This window comes from Caloenas nicobarica, chromosome 3 (assembly GCF_036013445.1).
Source record: "Caloenas nicobarica isolate bCalNic1 chromosome 3, bCalNic1.hap1, whole genome shotgun sequence".
NCBI classification, from domain to species: domain Eukaryota; kingdom Metazoa; phylum Chordata; class Aves; order Columbiformes; family Columbidae; genus Caloenas; species Caloenas nicobarica.
Window position 1 is genome coordinate 44930500 of NC_088247.1, and position 25513 is coordinate 44956012.

Here is a 25513-nt window from a genome sequence, read left to right on the forward strand (position 1 = left end):
CCTTACTCTCTGAAGTTAAGGAGTTACTGTAGCTAAGGCTGCTTTTTGTGTTCTAACACCGTTCTCTTCACACTTTCACCAAACTGAAAACGTGACGTGTTTTGAAGAGGGATATTTTTACATTTTTCCTTAAATCTCAAGGAAGACTAGAAAACAATGACACTTAAAACAATAACTGGCACTGAGCAAGACTGACACATTCCTTTCAAATTATTTGTACATTTGGCACTCAGTGATCAATGTAAATAATAATTTTAGACAGGGCAGGTTTTTTGTTTGTTTGTATTGTTTTTGTTGTTGTTGGCTTTTTATGTTTCTATTATTTTCTTAAATATTATACAGTTTTCTAAAATCAGAATTCTATGTTGCTTTAGTTGAAGAATACAAGAAAAACAAAGAGAACATCCTAGGCTTCACAGATACAGCTACTGAGCTCTTGCTTTGTTTCTACTCAGGTGTGTCTGATACTGACTGGTAAACAGGTCTATACATTTTATACATCTGTGTTTAAATATAGTTATGTAAAAACAACAAAGCCACAGGTATGTATGATGTGGGAACCTTTCAAAAAGCAGGCAGTTCCAAAATGGAAAAGAATAACAGGTAAAGGATATATTACTTTATTTACCAGAATTGTTAACAATACATTTGGTTAACATAATTGAAACCAAATTCTACATATCTGAAAATACTGAACAGTTCAAAAGTTTAAAATTCACATTGATGAAAATATATTCCTGGATTTCCTCTTTAACATACTAAACACAACAGTCAACACTTGCTTTCAATTGAATCGTTGAGATTTCAGACTTTGCAGCTATTTCCTATTTATTTTGTGTGGAACACTGAGGATATCTGAGCTATCCTTGTCTATTACCTGATGTAAAATACTGCTCCTGGAGAAAAATTTCCATCTTACAGCCCAGCACTCTGTCTAATTAGAAAATGTGCGTATGTGTTTATGTATATATATTATACATCCTTAGGTAATTCCAAATAATAAGTGTAATGAATGTTGTGCAATTTTTGCACTCTGAATTTCAATACTAAAACAGGAATATTGTCCCCTGCTGGTAGTTTTCAAAATCTAAAGCACTACAAAATAATAATAATAATAATAATAATAATAATAATAATAATAATAATAATAATAATAATAATAATAATAATAATTCTAAGCAATCTTCTGGTTTTATTCTTAAGACACCCTAGTTCTGTTGATGCTACTTATTAACTTCAGAACATATAAATTATATAATAGAGCATTTTTACCCGTCCTTGGAGATGACACATATCAACAGATCTGTTTCTATAGGAATAAATAGGAAACCATGTACCAACACAGGAGGCCTTTTTTTTTTCTGCTTGCTTGCACTGAATCTGTAATCCTTCATATAATTTGAACTGTAATATTCATCACTTACACATGCATGGAAGTGCCGAGCTTCAGTTACTCTGTAAAACAAATTAATACATTTGTCTTCATTAGTTGAACATAATGCACAAAAATACATGCAAATAATTTATTTTTACACAAGCCAAACCATGTATTGAAACTAATCTGAGAATTTCAACTGCTTAATTTATTGTCACGAAAATGTAAGAATGTGTAGCTAACATATTTGATGAAAGAACTGTTTTTTATAGTTACCTCAGAAGTATAGACATATCAAAGCACTATCTGAGAGGCATGCTAGACTCTGAGCCTTATATCAATAAAGCATTGCCAAAACACTTGATGTCTGATAGCTGTTGTGAGGAGACTCAGAGAAGTAGTTTCTAGTAGGAATTTATGAAACACATGTAATTGGAACAAAGACATTATTAAGACTTCAGTGTTGATATTGTAGTGCCTGGGACCATATGCATGTATTGCATTGTCCAAGTCTCATCTACGAGTGTAAGATGTCTCTGTCCTGATATGTTGCCCCTAATTAGAAACAAACCAGTGTGTTGCATCCCAGCACATGGCGTTTGCATGGTGTTAGGCATTCTTGATCTGAAAAAGCTGTAGCATCAGCTGTTTATTTTGCCTGTCTTGCATTTCCTGGCTAAGTATTCCTTTTTCACTGCCTATTAGAAGTGGGATCTCATTTTTCAGCAACCCAGGCTCACTCGATAACTACCACCCACTACCCAATGTCCTCTAGTTTAATTACAATGCTTTAAGGTTCATCTGAGGGACATGTAATAACTAAAATCAAACTGACCACAGCCTTTCTGAAGGTTACAGAAGACATCGACAGGACTAGGACTGTTCAACCTGAAAAAGAGAAGGGAGCTCAGGGAGGATCTGATCAATGCGTATAAGTACCTGATGATGGAAAATAATGAAGACTCAGATTTTTTCAACTGACACCCAACAACCAGACAAGAGGCATAGCACGCAAAGTGAAATAAAACAAATTCCATTTAAATGTGAGAAGAAAAAAACACATACACAAAAAACGCACTTTATAGTAAGGGTGATCAAACACTATAACAAGTTGCCCAGAGATGTTGTGGAGTCTCCATACGCAGAGATATTCAGATCCCAACTGGATGAAGTGCCCTGAGTAACATGCTGTAACTTGAGCAGGCGGGGTAGACTAGACCATCTCCAGAGGATGCTTCCAAAGTTCTGCCTTTTGCAGTACTGAAATGCAACAGTTTATTGATGAAAGTACTTCAGACTTTTTAACTACAGAATCCAGACCCTTCTCTTTGAACAGTGACTTGAATTTGCATCTGAAAGGGGTAAATAGAAGCTGTCTTTTGGTTTGAGCCTGTCTAGTTTCATTTCCTGCACCCAAATGAATCATTTGTAATGGAAAGGAAATTTAAAATTCTGAAAGCTCTTCATAAATCTGAATTCTCGCTATCTCTTTCAGTCTCACTGTTGAGGACAGAATTTTTAGTTGTCTAGTATAAATGAGAAGACTAGCACCATGGCTTTGAATCTGTCTTGGAGCTTCATAGACAAACAGCACAAAAACACCACTGAAAGCCAATGTTTTTAAGCACTCTTTGTATAGTTGAGGCTCCTTATTCTCACTGTATATATGATGCACACAGTTAGCTGATGCCTCTTTTTCCCAAAGATCAACAAAGAACTAACTTCCTTTGCCTTCATAATCACTTTAACCTTGTAAATCAAATTAGGGAAAAAAAATTTGCATGGAAAACCTCAAAGAGTCAGTCTCTCTTATTCATCAAAGGGATTAGAAATACATGGCACATAATTTAATAGAACTGTAGCACCTGAAACTTCTTATCATCACCTATAAATGCAATGTGAGACCTTTTAGGAATTTTGACAGCTCCAAAGGTCTAAATTTTTATATATATTTTTTAATAACTTAAACAAAGATTGCCCAGATTTAAGAGTGCATTGCAGATAGATACACCCAAGGCCACTTTATACCTCAACTATGATGAAACAGCTAATGGCAAAACACTGACGCTGACTGTTTTCAGAATTTCCCTTATAGCTTGGCAGTGCATTGGGGTGTTCTGCAATAGCATGAATGGGGTTTTCAGGTCTGGCCACTTTTGTTATGACCTTACACTTTTGTCTTTCAACATACTCTTGTCTTCCTGTCTGAAATCTTCATGTATAGCAGAACTACATGTAGCATTGGAATAATCTCCCCAGGCAAATGGTGGATTGCCCAACGTTGGACACTATTAAGATTCATCTGGACAGGGTGCTGGGCCATCTTGTCCAGACTGTGCTTTTGCCAAGAAAGGTTAGACCAGATGATCCTTTAAGTCCCTTCCAACCTGTTTTTCTACAATCTGATGATTTGTTTGAATTCAGTGTTTAACCCATCTAAGAGCTGTGCTTTAAAGCTATTTACAATGATAGTTTGAGGAAAGACTGAGAAAAAGAAACTGTGTTAATAAAAGAAAAAAGAAAACAAAAGAAAAAATAGAACAGAATATGCATGTCTAACATAAAAATATAATAATGATATAATAGTATTTAAAATAGGAAAAAAAAGTAAGATCTTAATTCTTTTCAGGTTATCTTGGTACTACAGAAAGAAATAGAGAAAAATGGTGCATATTAAGTATTAATCCTGTTATCATCATATCTTATTTACATTATATATTATAGGTGACCATTATACATGTGGGTTGTTTTTTTTTTTTTTGTAATTTTCTCACCATGGAAGATAAATATGTTTTAAACCAGTTACAAATTAATATATTCAGGGATTCCCAGACATAAAACCATAAGTACAGGAATTGATGAATGGCATTAGATCCCTAAATCTCCTATGTATTTGTCTAATTTTGGTATCAATTATGTTGCATACTTATAGGTGGAAACGAGAAATTCAGCATGAAATAAATCTCAGTTACATGGCCACTCTTGGTTACGTGTCAGCTTCATAAACCTACATGAACTATTTATGAGAGTTCTATAAAGAAACAACCAGAAGTTAGCATGATTTAGGAACGCTTATGACTCGGCAGAAGTGAAAACAACTAGTGAACACATCATTTGTGAAAGGGTATTGATTACATTTGGCAGAAAATACTGATTTAAAATGTTTCCTGCCCCTTACCAGAAACATACCTAAACTGATCCGAGTCATACATGTAGCTCTAAGGTGAATATATATATATATATATATATATATATATATATATATAAAGGAATAGTGAACAGCTTTGTTTTGGATTTTGTTTTGAACATTTGCAGTGTTAATTAGATATGGAGTGGCTTAGACTGCTGTAAACATCTACTTAGGATTTTCCATTGTAGTAAATGCAACTTAATGAATATTTAATGTTTACAATATGTCTAATCTTACAATATGATAATCTTAATATAGCATGCAGTGTTGAGGTTAACAATCACAATCAGAAAACAGTGATTTTTTTTTTCATCAGAAACATTAACCCATTCTGATAAATGTTTTATCCTGATACGTCATTTGTAAAAATCAGTAAACATTTGAAGTTATGTATTTAATCAGAAAGACAAGAGTGGGAGATCTAATGTATGTATAACACATCTAAATAAAAGTTGTAAGTATTTCTTATATTATACCTGCAGCTTTATAATTTATTCCCAATACTGTCCACAACATGCGGAGAATTTAAAGAACTTTGAAAAAGGCTTCTTCATGCCCATAAGTCTAACAGTCCATGAGCTAGAAGTCCAATTGTTACTTCTTATGAAGTGGCTGATTTTGCAACTGAGAACATCTTTTCATCAGCAGCTTTTGTTTTTTAAATCATTTTAAAAAAATTACTATTTTTTAGTTGGTGACCCTTGTGCATTTACTTGCAATTAAACTAGGTCCAAATTTTGGGATAAAGGAGCATCTTCTCTTGTGTCAAGTTTGCAGGAACTGTTGTCCGGTCTTTTGATTTATTGGTCTTCTCTTCATTATGGGGTGTTAGTCTGTGATTCTTGATGGGGCTAAGCTATAGGATAAGTACAGAGAAATATCAATATGCCAAGATTTAAATGATTCCACCTGTCCCCAGTAGTATGAATGGTGTTAGCCAGCATTCTTATGGAAATGTCAGATATACTTACACTGGAGTGAGACGGTGACTGAAGTTTATGTATATGTACCCAAGCTATCTTTAGGATAGGAAGATCAATCTGGTGTAACCACAATGGGAATAGGCTCATGCTGACAAAAAAACCCAACCAACCAACCAAAAACCAACCTCAAAACAGAAAAAAGCCCATAACATTCCCAGGCTGAGTTTAGTGCTTCCTTTCAACTGCCAAAACTAGAACTTGAACTGGTTGCTTTGTTCAATGTAAACTATTCACATACAACTTCAACACCTATATATTAAATTAATCTCTTTCCTGTAATATATTGCTTTCTCCTTCCAATAAATACTTCAGTACTAGAATAAATTCTGGATGATCTAAGTTTTGTACCTAGTTTTTGAATGTGATGGTGTATTCCTAACTACCTGTACTTTGGTTAAGCCCAGTACACAGAGTATGAAATAATGTTGCAAGATAAGTAGAATAGTCTTGGGTTTTTTAATAACAAAGGAAAAAAGTGACAGGAAGAAAAGATGAGATACTATCAGTGGTGTAGGAGTGTTCAGAATGGATTTTTATTGCTATCAAATCAAAAGTAACATGTAACTGTCCCATAGGCAACAACTTTCAAAATTTGTAGTGATTTCTTTTGGTAAAATGCACCTGGAATTATGAAACAAAAAGTTCCTGGTTCACCATTTTCTTAAGGAAGGAGTTAGCAGAATGCTGCTATTCCTTTTTATTTACTTAGGGTCAAATTGAGTTCTACAGGTTGCAGTATGCTCCAACTCCTTTTGTATTTGATGGAATGAATAAAACACACTAATAGTAACCAGGCAGGAGATTTTTACTAAATTATAGTCTAGTAGGAAGCATTTTCAAGACCGGACAGATTGGCATGATTTCAACATACTAATCTGTATACAGTGAAGTTTCAATATAAAAAGCTTATGTGTTCATAATTTATGATTAAACATATCATTATGTGCATAAATCTTTATACACTGTGTCTTCAGAACAGAAAACTTATCTTCATATAACTTCAGAATTTCTGAGACTTTGTTATCTCAGTTTTGTACAGATGCTTCAGAGAATAGAATTTTATGCAAATTTTAATTTTTATTTTAAATTTTCATAAACAGGTAACTGCAAATAGAAATTGTTGCATCCCTTATTGAGTTTGTGGATCATAAGAAACCACTAAAGTGTCTATAATATGTAATGGAAGGTCTTAAAATTCTTCTGGCAGAAATTCTCATTCCTGCAAACAGCACCTAGGGAGGGATCAGTAAATAATGTGCAGATTATGTTGTGTAGGCCCTTCAGTCCCAGTTTGTCATGGGAATAGCTCATCAGTTGATAGAGGGTATTTCTGCACTGGATTTCTCTTATTCATACTGTGTTTATTTTGCAAATGTATTCATATACATTGTCTGGGAGTTTAAAAATTTCTACTTAATTTTATTTTTTCTCTTGAACAGTAAATTCTCTTAAATGATACACTTCTGATTCTAAAAAAATGTAAAAGCAGGACATGACCTTTTATAACAACTCATGGAAGGGCTTGATTCATATTTCAGTCATGGTAGGAGTGATAGGGAAAATTACCAGTAAATGTTAAAAATCTTTTACATTTACTTGCTTAAATTTTTCATTTCGGCAAGGAAAACAGTTTTAACATCCAGACTGTAGTCTGGATGCCTTGTCCATATTTTCTATTTATTTTCTCTTCTTTTTGTATGCTAACTTTGTCATCCACAGACCAGACCATGACACTTTTAGCCACTTGAAATGGTTCTGGGTGGATTTTCCACTGCTGGAACTTGCAAACCAGCTTGTGTCAAAAAAAAATCTAAGAGTAAATAAAACCTTAGGAAATAATATCTTTGCTATGCTTCTTTTGTTCTCTTAATAAGTACTCAAATCAGCATAAAGAGCTTTAAAAATGACTTTTTTTTTCAAATATCAGATTATTGGGTGTACTCATTAGTCTTTGCAAAATGTGGATCAATGAATTTAGAATATTGTAAGTCATTCAGAAATATAGCATTGAATGCTAGATTTTTCATGGGTTTATAATTTTAAGTGCTTGATTTAACTGCAGCAGCATGCAATACTGATCATCCCACATTGATTCTTACTTGCAAGATTACCACTTTTAAGACAAGTTAATAAGTGATAAAAAATACTCATATTGCAGTAGAAACACCAAAGGCCCTGTACTCTGTCCACTCCACAATTTTTTGTGTAAAATTTTGCAAATCACCAACAGTAACTGATATAAATACTATTGAACTGAATCACTATTAACTGTGTGCTTCTAATGCAATCCTCATAAACTATAATTGTAGCTAGGAATAGTCTGTGTTTAATGGTTTCTGTCTATGAATTCCTCAGTTATTTCATTTTTAAGCGCTTCAAATGGACTAGAACTCTATGTGTACAAATCTGGCCCCTAGAATATATAAATAATACATGAAGAACAGTCGGTGCTGTCTATATTTAGACCAACAGAAAGTGTGGAAATGAAATGCAAATCAGTTTAATTAAAAGTAACCTGTCAGATCAGAAGATGGCTAAAACTGGATCCAAGTTTATTTCTCAGAATCTAAGTTGTTGTTGTTAAATATTTATAGGCAGTGTAATGCTGAAAATATCCCCAAAAGTTTATAGGATGCACTTACACTTCCCCAGGCTCTGTGGACTAATCACTTTCCTTCCATCTGACTGAAGAAATGTGTCAAGTACAGGGTTTTGCAGAGTTTCAGCATAATTGGGATGGTCTGAAATGGTGTAATGTAGGCCCCTGCATGCACAAGAGAACAGAAAAGAGTTTGTTTTCCTTTATCTCTGCTTCCTGTGTTATCCTATGTAAACACAGTTTAGCTCCTAGTACAGAACATCATTCTTTTCTGAGCATAGATGATAAAAGCACAAGCTCTTGCAACTTAAATACCAGCTTTTCCCACCTTTTCTTCTGAAATAAAGGAAAAGCCCAGAGTGTTTTGCAATTAATAGTCCTTTCTATGTTTTACTTCCATGCTGGCACAGCAATCCTTTGCTATTAGCTTTATTCTCATTATAAGCTCTAGATATGTAAGAAGAAAATGAAGAAATAAATAGTAAGTTGTTGAAAGAAATTCCAAAACAAAATATCTTTTCCAAGAGTAGAATAATTTTTTGTTTCTCTTTTTCAAAGGAGGAGAAGAAAAATGACGGCTTTGTTCTCTCCTTAAACATTACACAAATTGTAACATAGAAAGCACTTCTAACTGATGTGATTTACTTACTAACATTCAGAAAAGAAAAGCTTCCTCCATTGGCATTATTCATTAATTAATGTAGATTTTTAAATACTCATTGGAAAGTCCTTATGAACTATATAAAGAAAAAGAGAGCAGATGACATACAAAGATATGACACTACCCTTTGAACTGCCTCTTGAAATATTAAAATGTTTAAAAGCTGCCAAATTTTAAAATACTGAATTATGAGAAAGAAATACATTAAAATATGAAAATTTACATCCCTGTTATCCACACACACTTAACCTTATCTTTTTGAATGCATTGCTAGCTAGTACTGTTACTAAGTAAATACATGTTTGGAAGGTATCTCAGGTGCCTGACATTTTGTCAAATTAAGACTTTTGTGGTTGCTCCTGAAGCATAAATTTTTATTTCTTCTTTTAATAAAGTAATAGTATGAAATGTTAATTACGTATTAGACCTTAGATTACCTTTAGGGTAACAAGCTATGAAGCAACAGCTTGTAGATTTATGTCTATTAGATTAAATAATTAAAAGCCTGATGGAAATTGAAAAATGAATACTATTTAGCTGGATATAATAGCAAGGCATGCAGATGTTTGCATGACCATGGTCGTAAGTGTTACAGGACTTGTTGCATCAAGTTTTCTGGCTTACAGATGACACTAGCTGGATCAAGTTTTGTGCATATATATTTATATGTATATGTCCGTTTGGGTTTGTATTTATATGACGAGTGAGACTGTGATGAGATATAAATGGCTTTTCGATTAATGTTATGCTCATAGAGGATATAGCTTTTCCTGTGACATTATATTACATTTTATTCCTAGCAGGAATAACTAACTTTCCTTAAAATATACCCCATGCAATACACGTTCCCTTTGGTCTCTTTAGGTTCCCCATATAGAGACAAGATCACTATAGCAATTCTTCAGCTTCAAGAGGAGGGCAAGCTCCACATGATGAAAGAGAAATGGTGGAGAGGCAATGGCTGCCCAGAGGAGGAAAGTAAAGAGGCCAGTGCTTTGGGAGTTCAAAATATTGGAGGAATCTTCATTGTGCTGGCAGCAGGACTGGTGCTTTCTGTCTTTGTGGCAGTGGGGGAGTTTTTGTACAAATCAAAAAAAAATGCCCAGTTGGAAAAGGTAAATATTGTCTTTTCCTATTTTATTTTATTTTATGTTTATGGTCTGTTTAAGTAGTACTTAAAGCATTTGTTAATGAAATGTAGGTGATGCATAGTGACTGTTTATTGGATATTACAGTAGTTGTATAACAAAGGATCACAGAAAAGTACCCAAAGTTTTACATTTCCAGCTTTTAATTTGTCTTCAATGTGTTTAATTGTAGCCAGATTTCAGGACAAGTGACTATTTCTCCTCTTATTCAAGCCTGAGAAAAGACAGCTTTTTACTCCTGGAAGTTCACTGCAGTTAATTTTATGGATGAAGAAGAAATCCGAAACTGTAATGGGAAACAAATTAATCTTCTACAGATAATTCTGGTTTTCAAAAGACAAACTGACTGTAGTTTAAAGTCAAAATTTAAAATCTCTCTATAGAAATGTTTTTGACAAAACTTTATACCTGCTAAGTTGTCCTGGTAGCATCTGGAAAGGATCACACCAACATGATTTTTTTGGTGGGTTTACTACTGATATGATGTCATGTAATTTCAAATTGATCCAGTTTTGAAAATTCTAGGATTAACTTGTTCTATACTTGCAAGTTATACAACAACAATACTGTAATTGTGCCAACACTAGTAATATCTTGTGAAATTCTTAGTTGGAATTATAATTTTTGCCTAATAAATAAATCTTTATAAATATATGTGCCCATGTTTAAATCTGAACTTGAACTGCACATTTTATTGCCATGACAAATTTTCATTTGAGATAAACTGCTGGACTTTACTAGGTCTTTTTCTTTTTTTCTTCTTCTTCTTTAGAGGAACTTGTGACCTATGACAATTTCTTTATCTCTATTTAGAAATTTAATTTAATAAAATCAGTAGTAAATCCAACAGCTATATTTATATTAGTATTTTTCCAGGTGCTACTGGTGAGTTTTTGTAACTTGAATTATTACACGGAAAATTTACAATTTGTTTTCACTTCTTTTGAGGCAACCTTTTGGTATGCAAATGTCCTGTTATAAATGTATTGTTAAAGAAGTATTTTTATAATACACACAAAGGCAGTATGAGGTTACAAGGTCTCAAACATAGTTTGAACATGGGTACATTTTATTAAATTGTTAAAGGACCAGTTAGATCCTCATCTTTATGATACTACAGGCTGATTCCTTTCTGCTAACATACTTATTAGAGTGTTATGTTTCTGAAATGAATTTGTGTGGAAAAAGACACCAGTTACTAAAGTAACGCATGTAAGTCTCAATAATTTATATCCATTCCTAAGGTGGATATGGATTTAATATAGACATTGGTATAATTTGCTTTAGTTTTTCTAGATTTTTAACAAGCACTCACTTAGAAAAATAGGATGGTTTTGATGATATTCTTGTAACATGAGTTCAGCGTTTTGCAGGGTGTGAATGCATATCTTATGTGATAATAACAGCACATTAGAAGTTGTGTGAGGAAACAAACAGAAACTTCTTAATGAAGGGCTTGTTTCTCTAAACCCTATGGTTTTGTGTGTGTGGTTTTTTCTTTCTTTTAAATCATTATTTATTTATTTTTTTTTTAATTTGCTTTTTAAAAATTTTGTTTATTGATGATGGATAAAGATAGCAATGACTGGAAATATCTGACCTTTTAACAGTTCTTGTACCAGAAATGTCTTGTCATCAACTATTTAGACACTCTAAAAAGTTAGGAGTGAATCTGAAGCAGTTGAAAGAGTCAGGTCTCTCTCCTCTCTTTCCTCCTTATCTCCAATCTCTTCCATTCCCTCCCCTCGCCACTACAACCACATAGCCTGATATCAGACCAGTAAAATTTCAGTAGAACTTTACTTATGGAATTAATTTAACAGAAAAATGATGCCAGCATCCCTACACATGGCCTACCTCAGCATCTCCTTACCCACCCTTCACCCAGCACCCACAAACCTTCAGTGAACATCTTCTTCCATCCTCTCCAAATGTAGCCCATCCCCTTTGCCTAGGAGAGGAAGTAGCAGCAGCCAAAGGGAAGATAAGCAGTACTGTCATCTGTCTCCAGTCTCTACACCTCCTCTGCTGGGATGAGTAAACCATGCAAGTAATGCTGCCTTGACTGTCTCACAGGGAGAGAGGAGGCATCTATTTTGGTAAAACTTAGCGTTTCATCCCTTTAGAATCAGAGCATCATTCCGGCATTTGTATAATGCTTGTCAATATTTGGAAACAGGGAAAATCAAAGGTGATATTAACAACCAAGGAAACAAAAGATATCAGATAACCTCAGCTGCTGAATATATGTAGTATCCTGGGCTATAAATGGGCATATTAACATGTGTGTCTGCTTTTTAATGTATATGAAATATATAGTTTCACTTCCAGTGGCGAGGAAATGCCAATTTGAAGTGTATAATCTAAATATGCTTTTTTAGCATTTTTGATGTCACCCCATTCCTGGATTGTGCAAATAAACAGACACATTAGCTGGTGTGAACCTAGTTAGAGAAGTGAAATCTTGAGAGGAATTGGTCTCAGAAAAGCAGCAGGCAAAATTGTGTTATTTGCAAAACAACTGTTGCATCTTGTAACCAAGGTGTTTCAGAAAATCCATGCTCCTGATGTGCTCAGAAATTCAAAGGAAACATGTGATACTAGCTGTACTCTTTCTGGGAAACAGATGAATTCATGCCACCACATCACTTTTCAGACACAGAGAAATTCCTCTTTTATTGACACCTTTCAAAAGCAAAGATAAGCCGAGATGTCATCATAGACTGTCAGTCACTGACACTTACTATGGCTTATTGGCTTGAAAAATTAGTGTCCTTATTTACTAAGTATCTTCTAGGTGGTCCAGATCTGATGAACGTGAAAAGAACAATACATAGATTCAATTCTATATAGCCATTCAAAACTCATTGGGCCATCAGCAGGTCAGAACTAAGTCTGCCTCTGAAAAAATAGCAGATGTAGGTTTTATTAATTTTGAACTAAGTACTTCAAATAATGTGAAATGAGGCACATGTCAGCATAGCATAACTGCTTGTTTCACTAGAGGATATCTGTTCATACACTTCCTATAACACAAAATACTAGATTAAATCTTAGAGCATACTGAAACACTAACACCAACAAGTATTTATGGAGTTATATGATTAAATAATAACCTAAACATCAGTTAAATTAGCCTCTCTGAGATAGTTATTAATTTATAATTTATTACAAAAGCAATGAAAGCAGTAACTAAATGGATACCGGTTTATATTTTACATACATTTCCAAAGGAAGACAAAAACAATTGGGCTTTCTATGGTAAATAATTCACCTCCCAGCTATACAATTGAGTTGAGACAGATCAGTCTGGATAGTTTATCTTACAAAGTACAATGAATGAGCAGTTAGTAGGACTGGACTTAAACATCTGTAGGTATAAATACATGTACATATGTGTTACATACAAAACAGTTTTTACTTACAACTGCAGATTCTATTGAACGAGAAATTCTGAATGCTGAAGTGTGACCTGTACATGAGGCTAACTATGTCTTTGAAGATGGCACAGACTTAACTGTTTGACTCTTACCCAAAATAAATTGTGCACAAAAATTTCAAACACCTTCTGCAAAACGCACAGACCATGTTTTCGGGTTTGATAATGTAAGGATATTAGGAACAGAAGTTTCTCATCTTAGCTGGCTCAAAAATTCACGCAACTGTGCTGAGCTGCAGAGATTTTAGGTTATGGTAATATCTTAAACTTATTAGAAATTAAGTGTACTTTTGCTACAATTACCAATAATTCTGAATTTGCTGTCTAGCTCAAACACACATATGAGTAATGTGATTATCTGGGATGTATTTTGAGCTAAATAACCCCTATCCTCCTATCTAGTACATAGTCTCACTGATTTTTTTCCAGAGGAAGTAGTGCGAATGACAAAGAGTTGTCCTTGTCTATGGCAGAATTTTGTCATTCTAGTTGACACAGCAGGAAGGGTCAGGAGGAGATGACAGGCTGGAGGCTGTCCTGACTGTGTTCCTGCAGAGTAAACACAAGATGGTGTCTTCTAATATCTCAGAGGGAAATTTAATTGTTGCTTTTTAATAGAATTTATGTCACAATGCTCACCTATTTTTTAATTGCAGATATTCTAAAAAATGCTAAAGGTTGTATTCTTTCCTATTGTTTATAATACAAACATGTAATTATGTCATCTGCTAGGAAACATGTCATGGAGCAGTCCTTTTTTCTCTGGCCAATCTTGACAATAAATGCTCAGTCATTTGCATTTTATAATTGCTTTTGCTGGTGAATGACCTGCTCCCTGATTTTAACAGGCACTCAGAGGGCAGTGAATAAGCAATGCTAGAAACAAAAGCCATTTAAAACAATTATTATGTCCTTTTTTTATAATTGATATGCTTCAATGTGTTATGGGTTTATGTCCATTTCAGACATTTAGTTTTACATAGCTCATGTTATTATTATAAAGGCCGGGGAAAACATTGACCTTGAAGACCATTAATATTTAGCATAATATATTGATGATTCCCAGTTTGAGAATTTATTGACCTTTCCTTCTTTTTTTTTTTTTTAAAGTCTTCACTGAGAGGTTATTTCCATTTTGATACTACCTTCACAAGTGATTGGATATTACCATAAGTGTCAGCTGTGTGGTAGAAACTACATGCGCACCACTGAAAACTTTAGGATGAAATTCACAGTATCGCTGAAGGCAGTGTCAAGAATATATAGAACATTGCTTGCTGTCACCTTTGCAAATGGTTGGCCTTGTATCTATCCTGTTAATGGTTTCATTGGAGAAAGTGGCGTTGGCTTGAGAAGTTATCTTGAATCTTGGTTTTATTCATGTAATGGACCCAAGTCCTTTCCAAGAGACAAGAAGGGGCCAAGGGCTGCTTGACTGAAAAAGCCGTTGTGCAGTAACCATACACTGTTGACACCACATCCTGGTTGTGCTTCTCTCAAATACAGTTTAACTGTTCTTGATTTGTTTATATGAAGTTAGTGTAAAGGCTAACATGAGTTTATTTGCCAAGGTCCTTCTACAATCTGCAAGACAATAAACATTATGTCTTAGAATGCTTCTTTTTAGAATTGAGGTGAGCAAAGTACATACATGTAAATTGTCCTATGTGGAATGGCCTTACAGGAAGAAGTTAATCAGTATTGAAATATTGTGGATGCTTCTTTATGAGCAGGATATGTAGAAAGTCAATATTTGCATCTTTGTTTAAATTGTTATCTTAACAACCATGTGAAACAAAATTACTACAATAATTTCATATGAAAAATGAAAGTATTTTTAGAATCCCTTCCTTACCAGATTATTTTATGGTTTGTTTTTGTTTTGTTTTATTTTTGCTTGGCTTGCTTTTTGTTGTTGTTGTTGTTTTGTTTTTCCCAAGTTTTACTAAATTAATTCTTATTAAAGTATTTTTCATCGCTTTCTCGAAAAAAGTAGTAATGTCAGCGTTATTGGAGTTCAGAGCATATTCCTAATAGTTTATATCAGAACTATTTGATATTTGGGACAGTAATTTGTAATAGTTTTGGAACAACCCCAAAGTAAATCCCAGCCTGCAGATTTTTTTTTCCTTTCCAGAGGGAGACAAGTTCAAAAGATTTTAAAGTTAACAAGCTTGTTCCTCAGGCTACAATAAACAAAAGAATGTGGGCATTCTTAGTGAACTGAAGTAAAAGCTTTGGGGTTTATATCCCAAGAAACTTTTATACAACATACAGTCAGTGATGTAGTCTGTATTGTCATGTCACATTTTGCAATGGAGTAACCTCAGAATTTTTAATGTTGGCTGGGAAAAGCAGCAGCAGCTGTGACAGCTCATAAAAGGAAAATTTTTTCCAACTCCAGCACATTGCATTCTGCAAAAAGACAGTTGGAAAACTCGGAGCTTCTATCATCCTGTACTCCCTTGAGCACCGTATCTCAATGTGTAGAATTGTATGGCTAATTTGTGTGTGTGTAAGTGTACAGATTACTTGAAGTTGAGGTATTAATTATAATTAAATGCCCTCTTGGAAACCACCAAAGTACATATTAGAGGATATTTTCTGATGGAAGGAACAGTTACAAAAAAACAACAAAACAAAACAAAAACCCCCAAATCCCAAAACAAACCCACAAAATCCTCTACCTTTCACAGAAAAAAAAAAAAAAGGTATGAAAAGACAAAAATGGAAAAAGCAATTCAACTAACTGTGGAATTTTAAAGGCCATTTGCAAACAATAAAACATTAAAAACAAGATCTCTATTTTGACTTTTGATTGCAGCTCAACCAATACCTGTTTGGTAGCGGACCTTGCTTCTGAGGTATTTTTAATATCTTAATTTGTATCATTCAAGAAATAAAGAACAGAAAGATTAGAAATGTACATATAGCTGATCATTGCACAAAAACAAATGTAGGAAGATCATTTCAGGAGGCTCACTATCAGTTGAAGATCAGGGCTTAAATTACAGGTCTGAGTTATGGAATATTTTAAGTTTGACAAGAGCTTAAAGTTGTATAAAAATGTTGGAAAACCCTACATGTTGTTTATTTTATAGCAAGTACAGCTCACTTTCACTCACTAGTAGAGAGAAGAAACATTTACATTATGTAATTGTCATTTCCTCTTAAAAAAAAATTTTACTTTGTTCTCAAGGAAAGAAATGTCAGATTATAAAACATTCATGTCTTTATAATATTTTTTCATTGTCTTCCCCTAAGTATTACTTTAACATGTCATGTATATAAATATTTTAATATATAAATACTAATGTTTACATTTGGAATTAATCAGTTATACTATAGCAAAGTGTAGTAGCAAACAATTTAGTTCATGTGATTTAGATTACTTTGACTTTTGTATAAGCCAGCAAAGTAACAACAAGCACTTCCAGCTGCCTTTTAGATTGAAAAAATATCCTAGACTGCCAGATGAAACCATGTAATTATAGAGATATGAATGCTAACCATTCTGATATTATGTAGTGCCATATGACTGTAATAGTTAGTGTTTCCGAAACAGTAGAAACCATTGACATTAAATTAATACCAATAGTCTCTCTCTGTTCAATATGATTTGAGGCCTTGCCAAATTTTATATTAAGTTTATACTCTCACACTGCACTATAAAACTAGCATAAATTTTTACAGTGAATATTGTACCATGGATTTTAGCTCAGCAAACTTTTTAAAAAGCTGTTTAGATACAGCTCAACTCAGATAAGAAAGGTTGGATTTATTTTCTTAAATAACACTGTAAAACAGACTATTTATTTTCAAATTAAACTATATGGTGCTATATATAGTATTTTAATCCAGATACATTGATACTCCAAAGGAGTAATTACCTGTCACCATCACTTCCTTTCACCATGCCTGAAACTCAACAAACCCGACCTTCCTTGGATGAACAGAAAATGAGTTTAGATTTAGAATAAAAAATGATTTAACAACTGAATGAACTTTCACATCCAGTGGCTGAGAGTGAAAGATCTCAGGTGACTGATTTCAGTGCAATCAGGGTCATCTCTGCTAAAAGGCAAAGAAATACCTCGCACAGCTGTGATCGCAACATACAGAACCTATAAAATGCCGCATTGTATATAATTCTAAATCAGATAGATGGTACCATATATTCTGTTACTTCTTTGCTCAGCAGCAGCTACATGGCTGAAGTGCTATGAATTGCTATCAGCACTCATTAACACCTGGCAATCATTTGCAGCCCTTGTCCAGAGACACCAGACTGCAGTAACATGTTCTGGAAGACCTGCACTGGTGTGGCAAACTTCACACTAGTAGAAATTATTGCCACTGACTGAAACATAAGTGACAAATAGTACTTATCACCACTGATCCAATTTGAAAATCCAGAACGAAACTTAGGAAACTGGAGAAATCTGATACTGTAAGCCTCTTTCACAAGAGGTTGAACTGAATATTAAGGGTAGGTGATATCTTCTGAGTGTTTCCAGTTACTTGTGAACATAGCACCTGTCTCCCTGGGATTAAGCATCATGCCCCTATTTCAGCCAGATACTGGAAGTGCAAAATGATTGCACCATCCTGATCTGACAAGAGAGTAGGACTGTGTATCATCTGCCTGCTGATGACACCACAGCCCAAATTATTTCATTATCTCCTCAGTGGCCTCATATACATGTTGAAAGGAGAGATGACAGGATGAAACCTTGTGGAATCCTGCATGACAGAAAGCCCTCAGGGCTGATGAGCAATTGCCCTATGTCATCCTCTGGGATTTCTCTGAGAGGAAAGAGTGGAACCACACAAGTGCAATCCCATCTGCCCCAGCCTAGGTCCACAGGTGAGTCAGAAAAACATCATGGTCAGTGCAATGGCCAGAAAGGCTGCTGGCAGAGCTAAACAAAATGACCTTTGAAAAAGCCTTCTGCATTGATAGGAGTTCCCCGTCAGCCACAGGAGCTAGTGTAGCTGTCAAGATGCAATCAGACTGGAAACCAAGTTAAATACTTTCAGAAGACTTTAAGTGAACTGGGAGTTTCTTTACCAGAAGACTCTGTCAACCACCAAAGTGCATTTTATTTTGTCAGGAGATAAATTTTAGAATTTGGGAGTGGCCGAATTGCTTTTTCAGACACTAATTCATAATTTATTTAAGGCAAGCTGAAATCTTTTGTCCCACTGGGAGACACTAACAATATATGCTAGAAGTGACCTGCAATAGGATCCTGTGTGTCATCTAAGTTCATCATATAACTCTAAAACTCAGTGAGCACTTCAGCCTGCAGAAGATTATTTCACTGTTATTTTGTTACAAGAAGGGTCAGTCCCATCAGATTCTTGTTAATCATCTCCATAAAATAGCTAGAAAAGTCTCCAAAACAATCAGCATTCAATTCAGTTAGAGGGTGAAGCACCTCATGCCTCACCAAGCTGTCTGGAACAACTGTACTGGTCTTGACATTGTAGATACTACGGAGGAAGCAAAGCTAAATTTAAGGAATTACAATTTTCATTTTGCTTATAATTATTGTCTTTATTTGAGTAGGCAATAAGATCCCCCATACATTTTGGCCTGCAAATAACTTCCTAAAATGGCTGCTCATTCTGCTTCTGCCAAAAAACCCAATAATTGCTAAATCTGAACTTGGGAATATATTTGGGATGTGAATTTAGTCTGCAGTGTACTTTTGCATTATACTTGATATAGATTGAAAAAGTACTGCATCAGAAAATCCTGTGGCAAAATATTTTCAGTGTAACCATTATCATATATATATAGATATATATGCATATATATGTGTACAACCTTTGATCAACCATGATGTCTAAGACTAGGTATAAAACTAAGCAATCTAAAAATCTGACCATTGCAAGTACAGTTTAACTTCTTTTGAAATGGCAATGCTTCAACTACAATGAGATACGATTTATCTTTTTCTGAAGTGATTTTCATTCCATTAATTGTTCATGTCCTTGTTATCCTAATTCAACATTGTGCTAGGATTTATGTTTCTGTGTATGGGCTTTAAGATTGTGAGACTTTCCATATACACATTCAAAATCCCTGGAGTAGTGGCATATGGAAGCAGAAACTGATTAGGAAGGAGGGTCAGGGTAGGGTTGTACATTTGTTCTCAGCTAACTTCAAGAAGACAAAAACCAGTTTGATTTCTATATCTTAGTAGATGCTAGAACAACTGACCCATAACATAACAAAATGATGCAGGATTAGTGCTGTTACTCCTTCAAGAAAATTTAAAAAGGCCTCAAATAATATCTGACACAAAAGACTAGAAGTAATGAACTTCTGAATAAATCTTTTAGTTTTTTATTGAATGTTGACAGTCAAATTTATTTTTAACTGCTGCAAAGGGGAAAAATATAAAACAACAAACAATTGGAAATTTTTATATTTAAAACACATTGAATATTTTACCCTTAAATCAGAAGGTTAAGAGAGGTGCAAGCATGCCATTCCTGTCTTTCTGTTACTCTTTTTACGCTGTTAAAAACAAAATCTATGGTGATAGTCTCATAATTCTGTGTCTAACAAATGCTAATATGATTTCTTATTACCTTTCCAAATCCTATAAAGCAATATAGTGAAAACGGTTTGAATATTGCCTGCCTTTCATATTAATAGATACATCTAAAAATAGCTTTTTTTTCTCAGGCAGTAAAGCCATGCACAAACTGTTTAAATATATTCTAAACAGTGGTAATATCTTGCAAAATTATCATCTTGATTTGACATGATTTATGAGCTGTCAGCTGTGGCAAAGAATGAAAGATGTATCGGTTACTTCTTTACTTTTCTTAAGGAGATGAGATTTTTCAAAATTGCTTTGTGTTAAAGTGCTGAAAACTACAGTTCTGACTAAAATTTTATTTTGTAAACTTCGACTCCCAGTTAGAAATGCAGCTATTTTTTCTAATATTTTATAGTGATTTGCTGCAACAAAAAAAGTTGCACTTAACTGTGCTGATGTTTAGAGAACTGTATGCCTTCCTTGAGCTCTTCTACTATTTAATTGTATCTAAGATGACTTGGAGGCAGCATTTATTTTCTGGAACATTTAAGAGGACAGTTTAGGATTTTGTAAGGTTTGGTGAAAAATCAATAATAACTGATATTCTTGTAACATGCCTGCAGAGTGGAAGGTAATTCAGGCAAAAAGGTTATTTTCTTTGAATTAAGTGGAAAGTCTTATAATATATACTAAAAGTGCTCAATTTTGTGATGGACAGCAGCTTTGAAGTATAGCCTATAATTTCAGTAAACGTATTTCTGTTTTTCCTGAACAATCTGAGTGGTCAATTGAGTTCAGAATCAAGATATTGGGTTTTATTTTCTAAAATCACATCTGAAAATGTCATTGATCTGTCACCTAAAAAAAAAAAAAAAAATCTACACCTGGTTTGTTTTTCTTTTGTTTTGAGTTTTTTTCCTGGTTAGTTTTTCCAAAAGTTGTGTTCTAATAGTGAAATAACACAAAGTTTAACACAGAAAATTGAGACTGTGCACAGATTGGAACTGAAACAACACAATAATTTCTCTTTTTAAAAAAGTCAAACGAAGTAATCCTTTGTAAACCTTTTTGAACATTATTTTGCAATATGTGGGAAAATTCTTCCTTATATTTCTCAGATAGAACCCAAAGAAGAATAATGGTCCAGGTCGTGAACTTTTACATAACCTTTAATTAATTAAAAAAAAAAAATAAATTATTATTTCAGTGAATGAAATTTGAAATTTAAAAAAAAAAAGAGATGTAATATTTTTGTTATGCAGTGCTCAGAGTGCTCAGTTACCAAAACAATGGTACTGTCTGGGAGCTAATACTGTTTATTGTTTTCAGGCATTCATTATTTTAAAATACATAGCATACATAAAAAACTTAGTAAATGAAGTAATTAAATCATATTTTTAAACACAATATATGCGGGTAAATGTCCATGAAATTAATTTATACGAAATAATTTGAAAATACAGAATGGAAGAATTTTCTAGATAAAACAGCTGTCTCAAAATTGTGTTAACTGACATTTAAAGTCTATCAGTCTAGCCAACATTTCTCATCTAATAAGTTTTCAGATCCAGGTAAAACTCTCAGATAAAATGTGTTGGCAATTTTCTTGAGATCTCATTTTCAGGATATTTCAGAATGTTGGCATCAAGTGCATGTGTCTTCTTACCTCTTGGCTATTGATTGTAATCCTGTTCCTACTGATATTACCTAAAAGTGTATATCTTTCGGTAAGTGTTTGCAGATGTTTGCGAAAGGTTTTGGTGGATTGATGCATCTTGAAAAGAATTCACTCTGTTTTGGCACTCCTGTTAGATATCTTGGCAAAAAAGGCAAGGGATACAATCTTGAAAGTGCTAAGTGATAATGCATCATTTTTAAATTTAGAAGGATTTGTTCCTCAGGTCTTTGATTCCAGAGGTGAGAGCCATGGAGGTGGCTTAACACCAAGAGTTGCAGCGTTTACATCTTAATGGATCATACCTGCAAAATTCCTGAGTTATGTGCTAGGCTCCCCACATAGTGAAAATGCCAAGATCTGCAAGCCTTACCAATTTAGCCTGTTAGCCATTAGGGAATATTAAATTAAATTTGCCCTTTCAAAAGATTTCAGCGTTAATTTCAGATTCATAATCATAACTGCAGTTCTGATATTAAGCAACAGTACTTTCTTAAAAAAGGAGAAAGTCTAAGAGAATGGAATATTTTCTTTCAAAATACAGGTGGATAAAAAGTAGGTACAGTTTCCTGCTAAGCAAAGTTACCTTATGCATGAAGATCTGACATATTACAGCTCAGAGCATTCAGTTAGAAATTTTAGCCACCTCATTCACACAATGAAAGCCGTAAGTTCTGTCTTGGATGTCAACTCAGTGCACTGGAACATTTTTAAAAGAGATTGCTAATGAGTGCCTATTGCAGAAGTCACTCCAGCCAGAAATGTCAGCCAGAAATGACAAATTTTGTCTAGAACTTTGGCCTTTGAAGGACTCGTCCTTGACTCTGCACCAGAAAGATGTATCTTCCTCTCCTTTGGAGTCACAATTTAAACTTAGTTGTAGGTGGCTAAACTCTTTTTATCATAAGTTGAGTAGCTGTCATTCCTTTATTTAAGCTCAGCAGGAGAAAGGAAGGTTGGAAAGAAAGAGTATAACAGCCAGAGTAAGATTACACTTTCCTTCCCACCTAACTATTCTCACATTCATGCAAAGGATTTGGGAAGAGGGTGTTTGTTCAGGATTTGGGGGATTCAGGTTCAGTTCTAAGCCATGACTGAGATAACTCATGTTTGCACTCTTTTGCACTAAGCAGAATTTTACATAAATGTATCAAAGTCATCACTGAAAAAGGAACCGCCACTGGAGCCTTTCCTTTGTCACTCTATGCTCTAATCCCTAATCTTCAGAACAACTCACATTGTCCACCTCTGCCTTTCTCCCTCTCTGCCTCTGTTAACTGCTTCTATGCAAAGTGGAACAGGATCAGTAGGTAGAAACTGCAAGTGTTTTTACCTTGAAATGGTCTAATGCCTGTAGGTTACAGCCCTTTCCTGAGACATTGAAGCTTAAATCCCCTCTGGCAGAAGATGCTGTTGAATTGACACTCCCAAATTTGTCTGACATTCAGCTCTAATGCTCCAGCTGATGAATGGCCACACAGAAGGATGTTGTAATGTCTGCCATGTGCCCTTCTTTAGTCGTTGCTACTTTTTTAAATGAACTTGATTTATTATGTGCTTTCAGAGCACACCCACTGTGTTTAGTAAAATTTCTACTGACTATTGCCAAATGACAAACCTGTAAAGTTTAATGTGGAAAACTGAGTGCCTTACTGCTCAGAGTGTCTTCAGCCCTGGAGGTTGGAAGCTGAATGCACATTTTGATAAGCACAGTTTCAATTTAGGCTCCCAAAGAACTAGGTAGGGTGAGGTGAACAGTATTTTTTGGATCTAATCTCCAAACTCCAGTTTTTTATGAATAATTGAGATGTAACAGTTAACAAATATAGCAGCATTCTTGATTTGGGAGATAAATTAGACAATTATATGTTGACCGATGATCTACCACTAACCACACAAGATCAAACAATGATATTTAGAGTAATTCTAGGTGGTCTGTCTTTTTTTTTTTTTTTCCTTTTTCCAGATCATCTCCCTGGACTGGAGATTAGTTATCAAGAAGGCAAAATGCAAAGGGATAGATTATACCTCAGATTTGCTTTGGGTGAGAGCAATTGTCAGAGGCTTGTCATAACATCTCAGGAGCTGTGGTGTGTTATTCAGTTAATACATTTCTCCCTTAGCTAGAAAACATTTCAGTAAAACATGTGGTAAAAGTGGTTAATTAACACGCTTTAAAACTGAGACTCTTCTTCCTTACTTCCATAATTCATCTATATTCCAATTCTCACACGGAGGAGAGGCTAATTGCTCAGCATAGTATTAGCAGTTGAGAATTCAGTCACCCTGAGAGAATAAGGAAGCTTTTCTTTTACTTTTCAAATTTCTTGCACTGTAAAATGGGAAAAGGGCTTTGAGGATCTAGCTTTTGATGAAAACATGTTAATAAATGGTTTTTCTGGTAATATGCTCTTCATAAAGATCGATGAAACTGAATATTTTTTGCAAATACATAACCCACAAATGATAGTTAGTAGTGGCAGAAGTGTTAAGATACAGATCTCAAAAATAATGGGGTAGATTTCTTTTTTTTGAGTAATGGACCTGTATTTTAACAGGATTTAAACATTAAGTAAAATTCCTACAGTGAGGCTTGTTGTTTTGTTGAGAGGCAGCTATTTCTGAAATGAAATTATTATTTTGAAATATGGTCAAGGATACTTTACTGAATACCTAATATATATGTTACACCCAGATGCTACCCTGTAAGGCTAATCTATATTAACAGAACATCTGTTTGAAATATTTTTATGTATCATATGCATCCATTGTCAGTAGCTGCCAGATAAATAATTGTGGAGACAAGGTGAATTTTTCACCGAGTCATAACACCTTGATAAGTCATTTTAATAATTACGTGATGCATATTTAAGAGATAGCAATTTGTTATGAGCTCCAGGTTGAGATAAAACAAACTTTCGGGACTGACAAGGCTGTGCCAATAGAGTGAATCTGCTTCTAGATCTTGCAGCTAAACATTTCTGACAGTTTTTTTTTCTTCTTCTTCCTCTGTGTCCCTCTGTAGAGGTCCTTCTGTAGTGCCATGGTAGAGGAGCTAAGGATGTCTCTGAAGTGTCAGCGTCGACTAAAACACAAGCCACAGGCCCCTGTTATTGTGAAAACAGAAGAAGTTATCAACATGCACACGTTTAACGACAGAAGGTTGCCGGGTAAAGAAACCATGGCATAGAGCTGGGAAGCCAAATACCCCAAGCACAAACTGTCGTCTTTTTTCCAAACAACCTTGCGAGAATGTTTCCTGTGGAAATATGCAACCTGTGCAAAATAAAATGAGTTACCTCATGCCGCTGTGTCTATGAACTAGAGACTCTGTGATTTCAGCAGTTGCAATGGCCAGACTCGAATCACAAGCATCATGGATCAACCAAGTTATGCGGGGTTACACTGTTCGTCATGGGTTTCCACCATTCTGAATGAATGAATGTTCCATGTGAGTTTTGTGGCTGGTTTCAAATGCAGTCTCAGTGAGAAATTACAGGTTCCTTTTGAAGTTCAACGGTTGCCAGGAGATGGAGAATAAATGTCCAAGACAATACTAACCATGGAAGGAGTCTAGTAAAAGTAATATCTCAGAACTGTAGTGGAATAAGAAACCATATGTTCTTTTGAACTTCCAAGTATAGAAGAGTTGATAACTGCTGGTAAACTGAAACTACCATCTGGACAGGCGATATGAGCTTCCTGGATGGGACAAATGTTAAAGTGAAGAAACATGAATGCCATGAATAGAGGGATAAATATGAGGATGCTCATCTGCTTTTTGGACTGTCTATGTCACTGAACTAAGTAAATAAATAACAATTAAAAAAGAAAAAAGATCAGTAACTTAAATTTACCTGGGCTGGAACTTTGATCTAAAAAAACC

General features: G+C 34.4%; 1 protein-coding gene across 1 annotated transcript in view; it reads left to right on the forward strand.

Moving 5' to 3' along the window:
* The window catches only part of GRIK2 (glutamate ionotropic receptor kainate type subunit 2), a 376312-nt gene extending 351495 nt beyond the window's left edge, over positions 1 to 24817 (forward strand). The window contains exons 15-16 of the mRNA XM_065632877.1: positions 9673 to 9923; positions 24653 to 24817. Of these exons, the coding sequence (XP_065488949.1) occupies positions 9673 to 9923; positions 24653 to 24817 (416 nt within the window). The remainder of the gene's footprint in view (positions 1 to 9672; positions 9924 to 24652) is intronic.
* Positions 24818 to 25513: the final 696 nt, after the last annotated feature.